Source organism: Pipistrellus hanaki (assembly GCF_964339955.1).
Source record: "Pipistrellus hanaki genome assembly, chromosome: 7".
Taxonomy (NCBI): Eukaryota; Metazoa; Chordata; class Mammalia; order Chiroptera; family Vespertilionidae; genus Pipistrellus; species Pipistrellus hanaki.
This window is the reverse complement of record NC_140509.1, coordinates 71,446,314-71,462,383: the sequence shown is the minus strand read 5'-3', so window position 1 is coordinate 71,462,383 and position 16,070 is coordinate 71,446,314. Positions and strand designations below refer to the sequence as shown.

The following is a 16,070-nucleotide window of genomic DNA, read 5'->3' as shown; positions in this document are numbered from 1 at the left end:
GAACCCCTTGGGGGATGTCCAACTGCCACAGGGATCAGGCCTAAATGGGCAGTCAGACATCCCTCTCACAATCTGGGACCATTGGCTCCTAACCACTCACCTGCCTGCCTGCCTGATTGCCCCTAACCACTCTGCCTGCCAGCCTGCTTTGCCCAACTGCCCCCCCACCAGCCTTCTCACCCCCAACTGTCCCTCCTCCTACTGCCCTGATCATCCCCAACTGCCCCAGCTGCCAGCCTGCTTGCCCCCAATTACCCACCCCCGCCAGCCTGCTTGCCCCCAACTGGCCCCCTGCCAGCCTGCTTGCCCCCAACTGCCCACCCACCGGCCTAACACCCCAACTGCCTCTTCCCTTCTGGCCTGATCACCCATTACTGCCTCTGCCTCAGCCCTACCACCATAGCTTTGTCAGGAATGTCTCCCAGTCTAATTAGCATATTACCCTTTTATTAGTATAGATAAGCCATGTAGATGTAATGTACAACATGGTGACTATAGTTAGTAATACTGTATCACATATTTGAAAGTTGCTAAGGAAGTGGATCTTAAAAGTTCTCATCAGCCCTAGCTTGTTTGGCTCAGTGGATAGAACATCAGCCTGTAGACTGTGGGCTAAAGGGTCCTGGGTTCGATTCCAGTCAAGGGCACATGCCAGAGTTTCAGGCTCGACCCCCAGGAGGGAGTGTGCAGGAAGCAGCCGATAAATTATTCTCTCTCATCATTGATGTTTTTTTCTCTCTCTTCCTTTCTCAAATCAATAAAAATATATTTTAAAAAATAATTCTCATCACACACAAAAATTCTATACCTCTATATGGCGATGGATGTTCACTGTACCTATTGCGGTGATCATTTCAAGTACAGTGTATACAAATATCGTCATTATGTTGTATACCTGAAAGAAGTATAATGTTGTATGTCAGTTACTCCTCAATTAAAAACAAAGAAGAGGAAGAGAGAGTGGTCTCTAAGCACAGGCCCGGGGAAAGGCCTGTGAGAATGCCATGATAGGTGGCTGTTTTTAAACCAGGAATTGGGTTCTCACCACATCATGACCATGTGGTGCCTGACCTCAAACTACAGCCTCTAGAACCTTGAGAAAATACACTTCTATATTTTAAGCCAAACAATAAAAATAACGGCTTTTAAAAAGCAAGGGAATAAAATTCATGTTAGGGGTTACCTCTCCATCAGGGAAGCTGGGAAATGGGATTGGACAGAATCTCAGAAGAGAGGCAGAAGTACTGCTTTTCAACCTAAGTGGTAGATTTTCAGGTATTCGTTGAATTCTAAGTTGTGATGTGTGTCCCTTGCATTGTGAGAAATATATCAAATAGTCATAATAAAAACAGTTTTTGAAGATTAGAGGGAGAAAAAAAGGTGTTAAGCAGTAAATACATAAAAATGTAAGTGCACTCCTAAATTCTTTATCTTTTAATCCTGAAAAATAAAATTCTTTCCTCACTACTCCAAATCATAAGCTAGTTGTAATAAGAGGACCAGATAAAACATTCTGAAATAGACTTCCACTGAAGGACATTTGTCAAATATTTAAGCACCAACTGTTGGTCCACATTTCTCCTCAACAAGGACTAAATAAATGGACTTGAATCACCAGCTTCCAGGATAGTTCTTAAAAGAGAACAGGATGCTATTAAAACAACTTAAATTATTTACGACTATACTACAGAGTAGATTACAGTGGTGCCTCGCATAACGAATGCCTCGCACAGCGAACTTTGGACAGGTTTTTCATGAAACCATCGGCCAAAAAGCAGAAAATGGATGAAGATGTGCAAGATTCGGTAGACACTACTTAGTCTGTCTTAAAATTAAAAAAATGTGTGTTTTTTTTAAAAAAAAAATTATGTTTTTAGATGTATATAAATAAAAATATGTCATCTTAGCATATTTTTTTATGTCATCTTAGCATATTTTATGCTACAGAACGAATTATTTTTTTTAACATGTATTGTTATGGGAAAACAATTTTCACATAACGAACTTTTCGCATAACAAGCTTGCTCCTGGAACGAATTAAGTTCGTTGTGTGAGGCACCACTGTAGAAGTCACATGTTAATGATCCAACATTTTAGTGATAATGAATATTTAGCTGTTAAAAGCTCATTGCAAATGCTATCTGAAAGAGGAAACAAAGTTAAATATTCCTGTCTGTTGTAGAAGCAATGCTGGCTGCATTGACATACTTCATGTTTTTCCAAGCTAACAGTCTTGATATGCATAGAGTTGTCTGTGATTATGTTCTGCTAAAGGAGTTTGAGAGTAATTGAGTGAGTCGTTTGCAATGGCCCTTTGATGGATGGTGAGCGCTGATCCGATCCGCTGGCCATTTTGTGTTGGACACACAGCAGTAGAGACAACGTGGTCCTCCGTGGAGACCCGTTGTGAGGTCACACCGTGTCCACCGCCACAGGTGACTCGTGGAGGACCGAGTGACAGGTGTGCAGCAAGTGCACGCGCTCCACAAGAAAGGGAGCACACGTGGCCTCAGCTTTGGGGGACTGGGGCTGCATTCAAGCTCCCTGGGGTTCCTAATCTGATCTCTAAGCCATCCTGGTTGCTATAGCAACGGCAGCCAGAAGAAAGCAGGCATGTTTGTGGATGGAAAAAATTGTTTCCCTCCTTCCTACATGAGGGAGACAAGTTACATATGGGTGATAGCAATCTCTTCCAGCAGCTCAGGGAACACGATGAAGTCTAAACACTCGAAATGCCATGAGGTTGGGAGTCAGACCAGGTTTCCAGGACCCGGCTGTCCACTCGGGAACAGAAGGGAGAGGGGGTTTGGTCGGCACCCTTTGTTTCCTGGCGGGTTCTGTGAGTTAGAGACCCACAGCCTGCAGACCCGACGCGGTCTGCATCGCAAATCAGCTTTGCAGAGATTTCGGCATTCATACACCCCCTCTGCACATCACCTGGCAGGCAGACACGGTAAATGATTAAAAAGCTGTTTCCAGCTGCTTTCAGTACCATTGCTTAAGAAAATATTGAGTCTTCACTTCTTGGATGAGATCTCAGAGCAGATGAATCTGCCCCCGTCAGGGAACCTGTAACGCTAAGCCAAGGGTGGGATTCCCCTTTAACCTCGGACCACCGTTTGCATTGCAGGCCTACTACGCGATCTTCCTGAACAAGGGCCGCCTGGAAGTGCATCTCTCCACGGGCGCGCGGATAATGAGGAAAATTGTTGTCAGACCGGAGCCGAGCCTGTTTCACGACGGGAGGGAACATTCCGTTCACGTGGAGAGAACCAGAGGGTAACAATCGCCCCGGGAACCTCCTGCCTTACTAACACGCACCCTCTGCAGCGCCGGCCCCGGCTGGGCCCAGGCGTGCAATGCATTGCCCAAAACTCTCCAGTAGCTCCCTTTCTTCTCTACCTTTCCTACTCAGAAACCTCATTTTCCTGGGCCCTTAGGAGTTCCACTCTCAACATTTTTATTCTGTGCCATTCTCCTCTCCACCTTGGGAAAAAGCAAATGTATCTTCTGAAGCTGTAGACGAGACAGGTCCTCCCTCCGCACCGCCCGGCTATTCCCTTTTCGAATAAGGTATGCACACAGCGAACCGCAGCCTCCGGCAGCTGCTGCTGCATTCAGGTTCCAAAGCCGTGATGGCAGCTGCTTAGAAACCCCTCACCGATCCGGAACGTGCAGGGGCTGCAGGGCCCACTGAGCACTGCTGTGTGCATGCCTCACCCCTGTCCCCCCCCTCCCCCTCCCCCGGGGCGTGCGGGATCCCTGCAGAGTGGCTTCCTGAGGGAGCAGCGTGGAGGGGGGAAGGGAAAGGCGGCTGTCCTGCTATCAGGTGTGGAGGCTGCCTCTGTGGATCCCAGGGAGCCCGTGCTTCCCACCGTGAGTCAGGGAACTGGATACACACAATAATGCTGTAAGCTGAACTCTCAGTGTTTCTGAGATCTGATTCTCAAATTATTTCTTTGGAATTTCCTCATAGTTTCTTTGTTGGGAAAGTCACCTGTGTTTTCCATCCAAATATTTATTACATGACAACTCTGAGTGGTAATTTCTGTAGTAGGACACTTAGAGACAAAGAAAACAGAACCCCGGAGATGTTAGACCTCCAAACCAGCACTCCGTGTATTAGATTGCAGACATGGAAAGAACCGGAAATCAAATCTGAAACCTGAGAACACAGAAAATACTGTTAAATGCGACAAAAGTATTTTGTCTGCAGCAATTCAAACAAGAGGCTATTCTATAAAGACCTACATGTTCCAATTATCCTCCTATGTGGATAAGTATTAACAATTTCTTATCTTTGCCCAGCTTCTTTGACTCAGTGGTTGAGCATCAACCCATGAACCACCAGGTCATGGTTAGATTCCTGATCAGGGCACATGCCTGGGTTGCGGGCTTAATCCCCAGCAGGGGCTGTGCGGGAGCCAGTCGATCAATGATCCTCATTGACATTTCTATCTTTCTTCCCCTCTTCTTTCCTTTCTCTGAAATCAATAAAAAACATTTTTAAAGGTTTTCTTATCTCCTAAGTAAATGATTCAGCTTTCCTTGGCTCACATTTTTGTTATTATTAATATATAGAGCCTTAAGTCGTGAGCTGCATTGATGCTAAGCATTCTTCCAGAGTGTCTACTGACTGAGATGTTTAGAAACCATGATTAAGACAAATGAGGGATCAATATTTAGACAGAGTAAAAACTTTTACTAATGTAATAGCCAGATATTGCAGTCATGGTCTCTGAAGAGAAATGCAGACTGAATTTCCTCATTTGGGAATGCTATAAGGTACTGAGTTTGCCAGCACATGTCTTCCGCAGCAGATTTCAGGTTCTTTGCCAAACTGTAATCCTTCTCACTGACGGAAGGACTTTTTAGAGGCGTTAACTTTAAATAATTCTAATAAGCAAACACAGATTTCAGGAATATAGTTGACCCCAAATCATCCAAAATGTCTTATTTTGTAGAAAAAGGATTCTGAATTCCCAGGTGCATCGCCATGTTGCACTAAGGTGTCCTTTTAACAGGTGTTTCTTCAAGACGGGCATTTTATTATGCCAACCTCACAGCTGTTGGCCATCAATCCAACCTTTATTTGATTAAGCTGAGTGTATAGTACATCACTGAGAGCAGATCATTCAGTTAATTGGCCATATAAACAAACAGTTTTGCCATTCTCTGTTAATTAAAGGATAATGTATTGGACATATTAGTGCGGTCGCTGAACTCATTGGCATAACAAGAACATATTTGCTATCCTAACGTCTCATTCAGCACTTTAAGGTCAAAAACAATCATTGCCTATCCAGTAAGCAAGTGCTACAATTAACTGATTAACCAGAGGTCCCTAATGATCCTAAAACCTCCACCTAAAAACATGTTTAATGCTTCATACCTATGCTATAGCATGTTTTGGCTCAAATATAGACAAAGACTATGGCCTTTAATTGTTTTAAATGTGTATTAATATCCTTTCATTATGGATGAGGAAATATTAACTAACTTTCCCAAAATCACATAACTGAGCTAGGAGATATATATATATATATATATATATATATATATATATATATATATATATATATAACTTTAACAGCTCCATCTGTGCTCACCAATTTATTTTTAACACTTTTTTCCTTTTTGTGACCTCAGATATTATTTTGGAAATATTTGTTTTCTCCCAACACTTCTCAGACCATCAATGTCAATTACCATTTCTTTTCCTAAAATCCTAGTAGGGTGGTAATTTTAATATCATCTCACAAAATTATTGGACTTTCACCATATTAAGAAGTAAACTTATCAAGATTGTGCTTGGCCTTTTCTCTGCCTTTACCCACCTCCTCCCTTATTCTCTCTTCTCTTCTGTCCCTTCATCTCCAAGAATCTTTCAATTGCTGTAGTACCCAATTCCAAGATACTCCAGTGAGCTCTGATCCTTCTCCTGAGGTACACTGAAATGGCCAGTGATTCTAACTGGAAAAAAAGTTAAACCCTAAGAGTCTGAAATAGAGGCTTAGGCAAGTAGGTTTTCTCTTCTGTGAGAACATTCTTTGGACAGATATAGGTTTAGGCTAAAGATCACTGGATATTTCAGGTATTCAGGACTATGTTGGGTTTTCCAGAATAGGATCATCATTTGGTCATGGCAACCCAGATATTTCTATCTTACCATCTAAAATAAGTTCAATGAAAAAAAGCTTCAAATTATATTTTTCATATAAATTATAATATTAGGGCACTTCTCTTAATACCTTCTTCTAACATATGCAATCCAATTGGTGGTGATTTAGAAAAACATCTTAGACCAATAACCAAACAAACAAGAAATATAAGCTCCAAGAATCAACCATTGAAACTATAAGAAAATACAGCTGACCTATCATAACACACTTTGTAATATAATTTTTATTATACTGGGAGTTTTTTGCACACATAGTAGATCTTCAGTAAAGAGTTGTGGAATAGATACTTGGAAAACAAGAAACATGTCAGAATCATAATGGATATGTTAAGTCTCTCTTTACCAAAGAACTAAAATGATCTAGATTTGATGCTCATAGTGTAAATTCTAAGCAGAAGTTAGCTATATAGTCTTGTAGCAATGCTCTTATTAACTAATACCACCTCAGTGCAATCCCTTAATTTATGTTTTCCACTGCTTGAACTGTGTATTGGTATCTGGCCCAAGTTCACACACTAATACTTAATTCCATTCTGTTCCTTCTGAAAACTCATGTCATTCTACATCTCCACGCTGTGATCTAGTAAGAAATGACCACCACTATGGTCCTTGGGTCAGAACCAGACTGGAGAGTCTATGTCAGAAAGAGGAGAGCCTCTGGCTCTTTGAAAATTCTAATCAATAGCAGAGATTTTCTTTCCCAGAACAATGTTTAATAGTAGCTTAAACCCCTCATGAAAACTCTTAGCAACAATGCTGTATCCTGTTGGTTAGAGGATGCTTTTAGCAGAAGAACAGACGGTATTTTGGAAAGGAGAGGGGAGGACTCCTCAGTGAGTGGTTTTCTAAGTCTCATAAAACCATCAGCATTCTTAGCAATGAGGTCAAACCTCCTAAACTTTGCCAACACACTCTTTCAGAATTTTGTTTAAATAAATAAATAAATAAATAAATAAATAAATAAATAAATAAAACTCTACCATTTCCCCTTATGTTTTCTTTGAAATGAAAGTCAACTTGCCTCCTCTATACCCTCCTAAAAAATGACATGTTGAGCTACAATGTAATCAATTTTCTTTCCAGTCTATTACATTTGAATTGCCCCAATGAGGACCAATTTCGCAGTGCCATTTCAGAGCCTCTTTGCCCTGGCTCATTCTGTCTAGTTCTGTGTGTGGTTTTTACTCCTGATAAAATCAAGTGAGATGATATTTTAGAACTGGGTTTTCTATCTAGGTACCTTGGTTTTCTCCCCAGATATAAAGTATGATTTCATCAATCTGTGTATGATCCTCGGGCTAGTGGCCCACACTGATGACTAATAGCTTCATGCTGACTGGGACTGAAGTTTAAAAACTGCTTCTAGAACAAAAGGAAAGCCCTGGCCATTGTGGCTCAGTTTGTTGAGCATCATCCCATGTACCAAAAGGTCCCCAGATTGTGGGCACATGCCCGAGTTGCAGGCTTGATCCCCAGGAGGCGGTGGCTGATTATCAATATTTCTCTCTCTCTCCTTCTCCATTCCTCTCTCTCTTAAAAAAAAGAACAAAAGAGAAAATGCTTTGGTCATTTTCATGATCAGAACTCTTTGTCTCCTTCTGATTCTTTGCCCCAGGATTCAAGGATGGTGAGTAAGTAGCATGAGGTTCTCAATTAGTAGTGTGTGAGTTATCTCTCGTAAGCAAATTAGGGAAATTAATGAAACAGCCACTCGGGGGGAAAATCATTACAGGAACAATTAGCTTGGTGTTCTTGCCTGCCTCTTCTATTCAAAAGCCAGCAGCTGCATTCTTTCTAAAATGTCCTATAAGTGTCTGCTGTTGATTCCTGCAATCTAAGCTCTCAGGAGTACAGTTTGTCCCCTAGCAAGAAGATAACAGCTAGCACAAACCAAGAAATAGCCGAATGAAACGTGACCCCGTGCTGTGCTGAGCCCACCGAGCCTTATCAAATTAGACAATGCTACACAGAACAGAAGCTCACGTGTTGGGCTGTAGACCACTGTTGTCAATGCCACCAGAGGCTAATGTGGTAGCTACACCATTGCCTCCTTTAAGTAAACGCTCAGGGAGAGTTAACGAGGGAGGCAGAGGGATACGAGCCTGAGAAGTGGTATCATTTGTTCAATGTGGAATTCCTAATCATCAAATCTGGGCTCACTTGAAAGCTACTGGAGGGAGGGATGAGGATGAAGTGAAAGAGTTTGGTATTCAATCGCATTGGGCCTTCTGTGTTTTATACTTGTTTCTTTTAAATGTTTTACCAGCATCTTTACTGTTCAAGTTGATGAAGACAGAAGGCATATGCAAAACCTGACGGCAGACCAGCCTATTGAAGTGAAAAAGCTTTTCGTCGGTGGTGCTCCACTTGAATTTCAACCTTCTTCACTCCGAAATATTCCTCCTTTTGAAGGCTGTGTATGGAACCTTGTTATTAACTCTGTGTAAGTGAATCTCCTTGCTACAGTTGTGTGTGTGTGTGTGTGAGAGAGAGAGAGAGAAAGAGAGAGAGAGAGAGAGAGAGAGAGAGAGAGAGAGAGAGAGAGAGAGAGAGAAGAGAGAATGAGAATCACTGTTGCATCCACACTGTCCAAAAGTGGGGGTGAAGAAAACAGTGAAGAGTTTCAGGTTAAATTATAAAAATTGCACAGAGGGCCAATAAAAAGGGGGTTGATGAGATTATAAGGAAACAAGACCATGTAAAATAAGAAACTATTTGATTTTAATCCTGTTCCATTAGCCCCATGGACTTTGCACAGCCTGTATCCTTCAGAAATGCAGACATTGGCCGTTGTGTCCATCAGAAACCCCGAGAGGATGAAGATGGAGGCGTTCCAACTGAAACAGTCATCCGGCCAGAGCCAGTTCCCACCCCGGCCTTCCCCATCCCCACCCCCGCTGTGGCTCATGTAAGTGTTTACAGCCCACTGCTTCCCAATTCTTAGTCATCTTAAGAAGGAAAGTCAAAAAAAAAAGAAAAAAAAAAAGAAGGAAAGTCATTCAGAATACTTACTATTCTTTATTGCCAGAATTAGACGATGGGTAACCTGCCTATGAAAACCTATTTTCCTTAAACATTCCTTGGATTACTTTTCTTTCATTCTCCTGTTTATAAAATGGCATATGTTTATTTCAACATCTGTCCTTCTTTCATTCCCCTGTTTATAAAATGGCATATGTTTTCAGACGAAAAGTGAGAAAGCATAGAAATATCTTAGGACTGATCAAGAATAAACTCCACTTATCATACCACCATTCAGAGGAAAACCTATTGACATTTTATATAATAGATCTCAATTTGTGATTCTGATTTTTAAAAATTGTCAATATAGGTTCAAAACTACCTATATAAGGGTGTGTATGTGTCCATGCATGTGCACACACGCATACAGAGACACACAAAGTATTTCAGAGTATGGGAAGTGGAATATCCTTGGTTAGAGCATGGGCTCCAGAGTCTGATGGCCTGAGTTCAAATCCCAGCACTCTATCTGCTATCTGTATGAATTTGGGAAATCTACTTAGCCAGTCTATTCCTCAGTTTTCTCATCTGTACAGTAAGGGTTTATCAACACATACATCAAGGAGCTATTACTCAGGTTTAAAAAGATAGTGCTTGTTAAGTGCCTAGCATATACTAAGCACTTCATAAATGACAAAATTACTATATAGCAATGATCATTATGGCTGCTTTTAAGTGCTTACTATGTGCCAGCAACTACCTAAACAAGTTCAACTCAGTAGTATATATAATTTTTATAACAAAGCTAATATATGTGTGTGTGTGTGTGTGTGTGTGTGTGTGTATATATATATGTGTGTGTGTGTGTGTGTGTATAGTCACATTTTTAATTGTGTTGATAGAACTAGTTAGCCTAAGTAACTCACCCACTCACTGACATGGCCAGTAAATAGCAGGCTAAGAATTTGCTCCAGTGGGTCTGACTCCAGAGTCTGGCTCCTTATCATTGCAACACTCTATCTTTACCATTGGTTTTACTACTTCCCCATTGTAGACCACTTATATTATTTCCAGTTTTTCACTATTAGAAACTATTCCATTGAACACTGTACAACAAACTTCTCTCTCTCTCTCTCTCTCTCTCTCTCTCTCTCTCTCTCTGCTTCTGATTTTTTTAAATAGAATCTTTTTTTAATAGAATCTTAGGCAGTGAATTATGAGGCCAAATGATGAATATGCCTAAGGTTTTCAACACATACATCTGAACTGCTTTTTCTAAAGGTTATACCAATTTACATCCTCCGTTTGTGTGTCAGAGAGCGGGCTCTCACTACACTCTGACAACACATGCATCATATCTGCAATGCTTCCCAATGGATGGGTTGAGCTTTAGCTGGAGTGTGGGTTTTGAAAACTCCTGAATGTTTTATTCTCTTCCTTAGTTTCCATGATGGAATAGGTAGATCTATAAAGAAGTGTGCTCTTTCTCTCTAGAAACACTGATTAAATAAGAAAGCCAAATGATAATCTTTCAGACAAACCAGTCCTTTGCTCCAAGTATCATTTTAATCCTCTGTACAATGTGGATAGTACACCTACCTTGCCTACAATGAGGGATTACTGTAAGAATCAAATGAGATAATATATGTGGAAGTCCTTTGAAAATAAACAAACAAAATTGAAACAGACTCATAGATACAGAGAACAGACTGATGTGTGCCAGAGGGGAGGGATGTTGGAGGACTGGGTAAAAACTGTGAAGGGATTAAGAAGTACAATCTGATAGTTACAAAATATTCACAGGGATGTTAAGTACAACATAGAGAATATTTTCTTTAATGTTGTAAAAACTAGGTATGGTGCTAAGTGGGTACTAGAAATATCAGAAGAAATACTTTATAAAGAATCTGATTATCTAACCACTATGCTAAACTAACCTGTAACTAATACAAAATAATATTGGATGTAAACTATAATATATATATATATATATATATATATATATATATATATATATATATATATATATATATATATATAAAATTAATATGTAAAGTGTCCCCTTGGGAGTTCAACGGGGAGACTGGGAGTTCGATCGCTCACTATGATGTATGCTGACCACCAAAGGGCATCGTGGAATGAAGGAGGGCCTTGGACCACAGCCAGAGGCCCTGATCAACCTGATCGCTAGCCAGACCTAGGGACCCTACCCGGGCATGAATTTCATGCACCAGGCCTCTAGTTGGAAAATAAAATAAGTTAAAGGTTTGACAATTTATTTTATAACAAATAATTATGCAAAGGTGAATAAGATTTCATCATTGCTACCCAGAGAGAGGGAAAAAGAGAGAGAGGGAGAAGCCAAGAGCCAGAGATTTGAGAAAGAGACATTAACATAAATCACACAGTAAACAAATATGTGTGGAGGTCAGTTCAAGATCTGTGCCGAGTGTGAGCTGCAGATAGAGCCCGCTGGCTTTCAAGATGGAACACGGGAAGCATGGCAGGAGACACACTAAACTCCGTCCAAACAAAATGGCCGGTGGTACCTGCAAGTGTGAAACAGGCCCGTCAAATGCAAATTTAAATATGTCACCGCACTCTTATATTTAAAATCTTGTGATTGAAACAATATAAAATAATGATGACATACTTGTGACATTATGTAAGAGAGGAAAGCACTTTAAATCAGAGTTTATTTAAGAATTAAGACTTATGACTTAATTCCTGAAGTGAGAACTGCTTGTGTGTGAGTCTCCTGTTTGTTTTAACACCATTGGTAGAAATTATCTCCTAGTCTCAGTTCCTTCATTTTCTTCTTCTTTTTTAAATATATATATATTTTTATTGATTTCAGAGATGAGGGGAGATGGAGATAGAGATAGAGACATCAATGATGAGAGAGGATCATTGATTGGCTGCCTCCTACATGCCCCCTACTAACAGTTGAGCCTGCAACCTGGGCATGTGCCCTGACCAGGGAGTGAACTATGACCTTTTGGTTCATAGGTTGACACTCAACCACTGAGCCACACCAGCTGGGCCATTTTCTTCTTTTCACCATCACACACCTTCCACCAGCAACTTACAGCATGAGGACATTTCCGACAACAGAGCAATTTAAGAATATCTTGAGAAGTCCCTGCCCTGTGAAATAGATTATGTCAATCCTATTATAAACACCCATCAGAGCACCATAGACCAGAAAGCATTTTACACGTATCATCTCATTGATAGTGTGGTGGAATCTTCCCTTTATACTCTCTTTTACTCGTTAGTCCACTTAGTGCTGAAGGGAACATTTCTACATATTGTTGCTGTGGATGTTTCTCGTGGAAGATGGCAAAGGATGAGGGTAAATAAGAGACTGGACATGTCGTATGACTGATTTTTGTCAAAATGTGGCAAACTCTCTGCAACTATATGCCTGTGTGGCCTGCATGGCTCGGTATACAACAAGCTGACTGCATTTTTTCACTTGGTTCTTATTAGAAAATTGAACTTAGTTTAGAACAGGAGCACTAATAGAGCCATGTTAAGTAGCCATCAAGAGTTCCTGTGCTCTTAAGGGCTCTTGAGAGTTGGAGGGGGGAAAGTGAGCAGAGAGGGAAAGAATAAAGCAAAGAAAGCTATTTCTCCACCAGCTTTGATGCTACAAATTTAAAAGCTAAGTAGAGTCCAGGCTGAAGGATAGATAAATCAATTGGATACTGATATGTATTTAAAGGGGAAATGCACATTTTCTATACTGCAAGCAGTCTATCCAGGCATTAGTGCATAAATGTTACTGCAAATGCCCAGTACTTACCAAAAGAGCTCATGTGCAGGGAACTAGCATATTCGGTTTCTCAATAAACAGCTTGAGTGGGGATTTTATATTTCAGAATGCTGAAGTCAGTGCTTCAAAGAGTCTCTTCCCCTTAGAATTCGTCTGTAAAAAACATGGTCACAAAGAAACACCCAAAATCTCACATGTGGTTTTAGCCCATAGTTGTTACAGGGGTTATTGACTCATGAAAACAAAACAAAATAAAAACAAACAAACAAAAAAAAACATGCTATTTTATGATCATTTGTCATTCGGTGCTTTCAAGAACAAAGGTGCCAGTTGTGGAACCACCAGTCATATACTATCCTGAAGCCAAAACTCATTTCCAAATGTCAGCCCACAGCCAGCAGTTGAATGACCACTGCTTTATCCTGACCCAAAGTTAAATGAGTGGCAAAGGGAGGGTGAAGGTGATCTGCCCCATTGCTAATCAGCTGCACTTTCACCTGGCCCACACGTGGCTTCCTTCATCACCCTCTCCGCCACTGCTTTACCCACAGGACACAGCCACATTAAGTCTCCCCACCCCACTCTTCTCTGTCCACAACTCATCACCTGCCCGACAGAGACAAACAGGAAGCAGGCAGATCCTGTCCTTTCCTAGTGCCTCTTTCCTCATGGACTCGTGGTACTTTAAAGAGTCCCCACTAGGTGGCAGGATGGTAACATGTTGAGATTGATGAGCCTCTCCTGTCAGGGAAATTTTTTTTTTTTTTTTTTAATTATTATCAGTGTTGTTTTAACACATTTCAGAGAACAGTGTTTCCCACATAACACAGGTACAGTATCACACCCATAAAAATGATGCCTCCGCTCAAGCTCACATTGGCTTGGAGGAGAAAGCATCATTATGCAATAACTGGTCTTTAAAATTATAAGACCCTCCTACCCTCTTTCTTAGCCTAGATTTCTATGGGAAACATGTCCTTAATGACAAGGTCATTATATGGTTGTGGAAACCACAAGGCGCTTTCTGTCCCATCTCAAAATTTCCCCTTTAAAAGGTTAGAAAGAAAAAAGACTCTGGAGAGTCAGGGTGAGCAGTTCCGCCCTCTGAGGGGCCAGAGGGAGGAGGAGGATGCAGCAGGCAGACCAACTGCTAGAAGCTTGCTGTTCCTAGTTTCATATTCAGCCCAGGGAAAGTGATGCAGAGCAGACGCCAACCAGGCCCGACTTGCGCGAAAACATTACCAGATTAGAGTTTGGAAGACTGTCTTCCATTTTAGCCTTTAAATAGGTCCATATAAACCCTTTTCGATGACCCCATCTCAGTCCCGTTTTATAAAGGAAGGCAATAGAGGTTTGATTAGAGCAATATCCATACTATCCATCCCATTGCAAACTGATGATAGTAAACATCCATATGGATGTCCTTAACAAACAATGAACATAACGGCTTTAAACTCTGAGGTTCTCTAGTAGAGTGATTCCCACTCTCTGCTACAGCACTGGCCAATCTGAGAACACTGTTATTAGCCTCTGCTTCCATTGCTGCTCAAGGTCCATCTTCTGCAACAGTGAAGCAGGACCCCTCCAAGAGGCATTCTTCTTCCTAAGGGTTTAGCGGTGTATCATGGAATGCTTGCCAAACCGCCATCCTTTTCTGGTCAAAGGTTTTCCTTTGTACTGACGGAGAACTGCTTTCTGCTAAGCTCAGGGCTAGTGTTGGACATGCCTGTCCGGTCTACCAGCAAGCCAGGCTATCTTGGTGCCCTGGCCACAAGGCCCTAAATATCTAAAGACAAAGGGTCTTCATGATGAACAGCTGTGACCCATAAAATACCTATTCTTCACAATCACTGCTTTTGATCATTTAAAAAATTATATTAGAAAGTTATTTCACTTATTTGCAGTAACGAGATGAGTGACCGCGGTGGTTACAAGAACATGGAAATAATGTGCCACTGGTTTTCTTTTAGGCTGCACATTGTTGGTTCTTAATTCCTCAGCATCCATGGACCGTTTTCATCCCTCCGTTTTCAGAGCTGAGGGTTTAGAGATGTGTTAGTCACCTTCTGCCCCTGATGGGCCCCCAGCAGACAGGATGCTGGGAGATTTCTCAGGAGAACTGGGCTGATTGTGTGTGTAGCGAGGTCCTCTGTACAGAAAGTACCGTGAGAGGAAGAAAAATGACTCCGGTTCTACTAATAGTGTCATTGAAGGCTGAGGCATTAAGCTACCAAAGCCTGGCTAGTCATTTGGGCCTGTTTTGCAGTCAGGGTAATAAGAAAGGTACCACACCACACGTTGATTCTGGAGAAGCCATTCCGCTGTGTGAATAAATAATGCTTTGCTGGCCTTCCCACTGGGTTTTTGCATATCTGTGTAAATGTCAGCAACAGTCTGCCCTTTGTCACCGAGCATCTCCTGGAAAGCAAGAAGGGAAATACTACTTCCACGAGGACCAATTTTATGAACACTCAACGCCTTTCCCCTGCTGGGGCAGAGTGCTCCATTTGACTGAGCCCCAGAGCTCAGAGAGCCAGGCCTTTCCTCATCGAGCAAAAATGTCCTGTGTGCGGATGAGTCATCTGTGAGGTGCGCTGCTTGGAAAGAACACTCTGCCTCCGGAGCCTGCCTGGGGCCTTTGGAGAGCCGATGCTGAGTCAGCGCTCACGGGGGCAGTGGCCCAGCCAGAGCGATGAAGTGCAGATCTTAAAAACAGATGCGCTGTTGAGAGAGTGCAGGTTATTTATTTTCTCCTGGACTGCATGTTCTCAAAGACTTCCTGAGCAGCCTGTGCAACGAGCTCTTTTGTGAAAATGCGGAAGAGAAAGGAATGGTGGCTTGGTAATTTGAGGAGCTTTGATTAGCTATTGAGCTGAGGGTTACAGCAGCCAAATATGGTCCACCCTGCCAAGACTGGCTCTGTCATTTGCAGGGACCAGAGCAAAATGGAGATGAGGGCCCCTTGTTCAAAAAGCATTAAGAATGTCAAAGTCAGTGACGGCAGAGCATGGAGGCCGGTGACGTGTGGGTGTCAGCCCTCTGAAGCTGGCCCTGCACCCAGCTCTCCCTCATCAGCACCCCAGGAAGTTGATCTTTGAACAGTGGCAGATGAAATGGTGTTCAGTGGGTTACATTTTTAAAAAAGTGCTG

General features: G+C 41.8%; 1 protein-coding gene across 2 annotated transcripts in view; it reads left to right on the top strand.

Moving 5' to 3' along the window:
- Positions 1-16,070, top strand: part of LAMA2 (laminin subunit alpha 2) — a 447,053-nt gene that overhangs the window by 417,240 nt on the left and 13,743 nt on the right. For both annotated transcript variants that reach the window (XM_084889596.1, XM_084889597.1), the window contains 3 exons: positions 3,131-3,279; positions 8,448-8,624; positions 8,921-9,089. In XM_084889596.1, the coding sequence (XP_084745722.1) occupies positions 3,131-3,279; positions 8,448-8,624; positions 8,921-9,089 (495 nt within the window). The remainder of the gene's footprint in view (positions 1-3,130; positions 3,280-8,447; positions 8,625-8,920; positions 9,090-16,070) is intronic.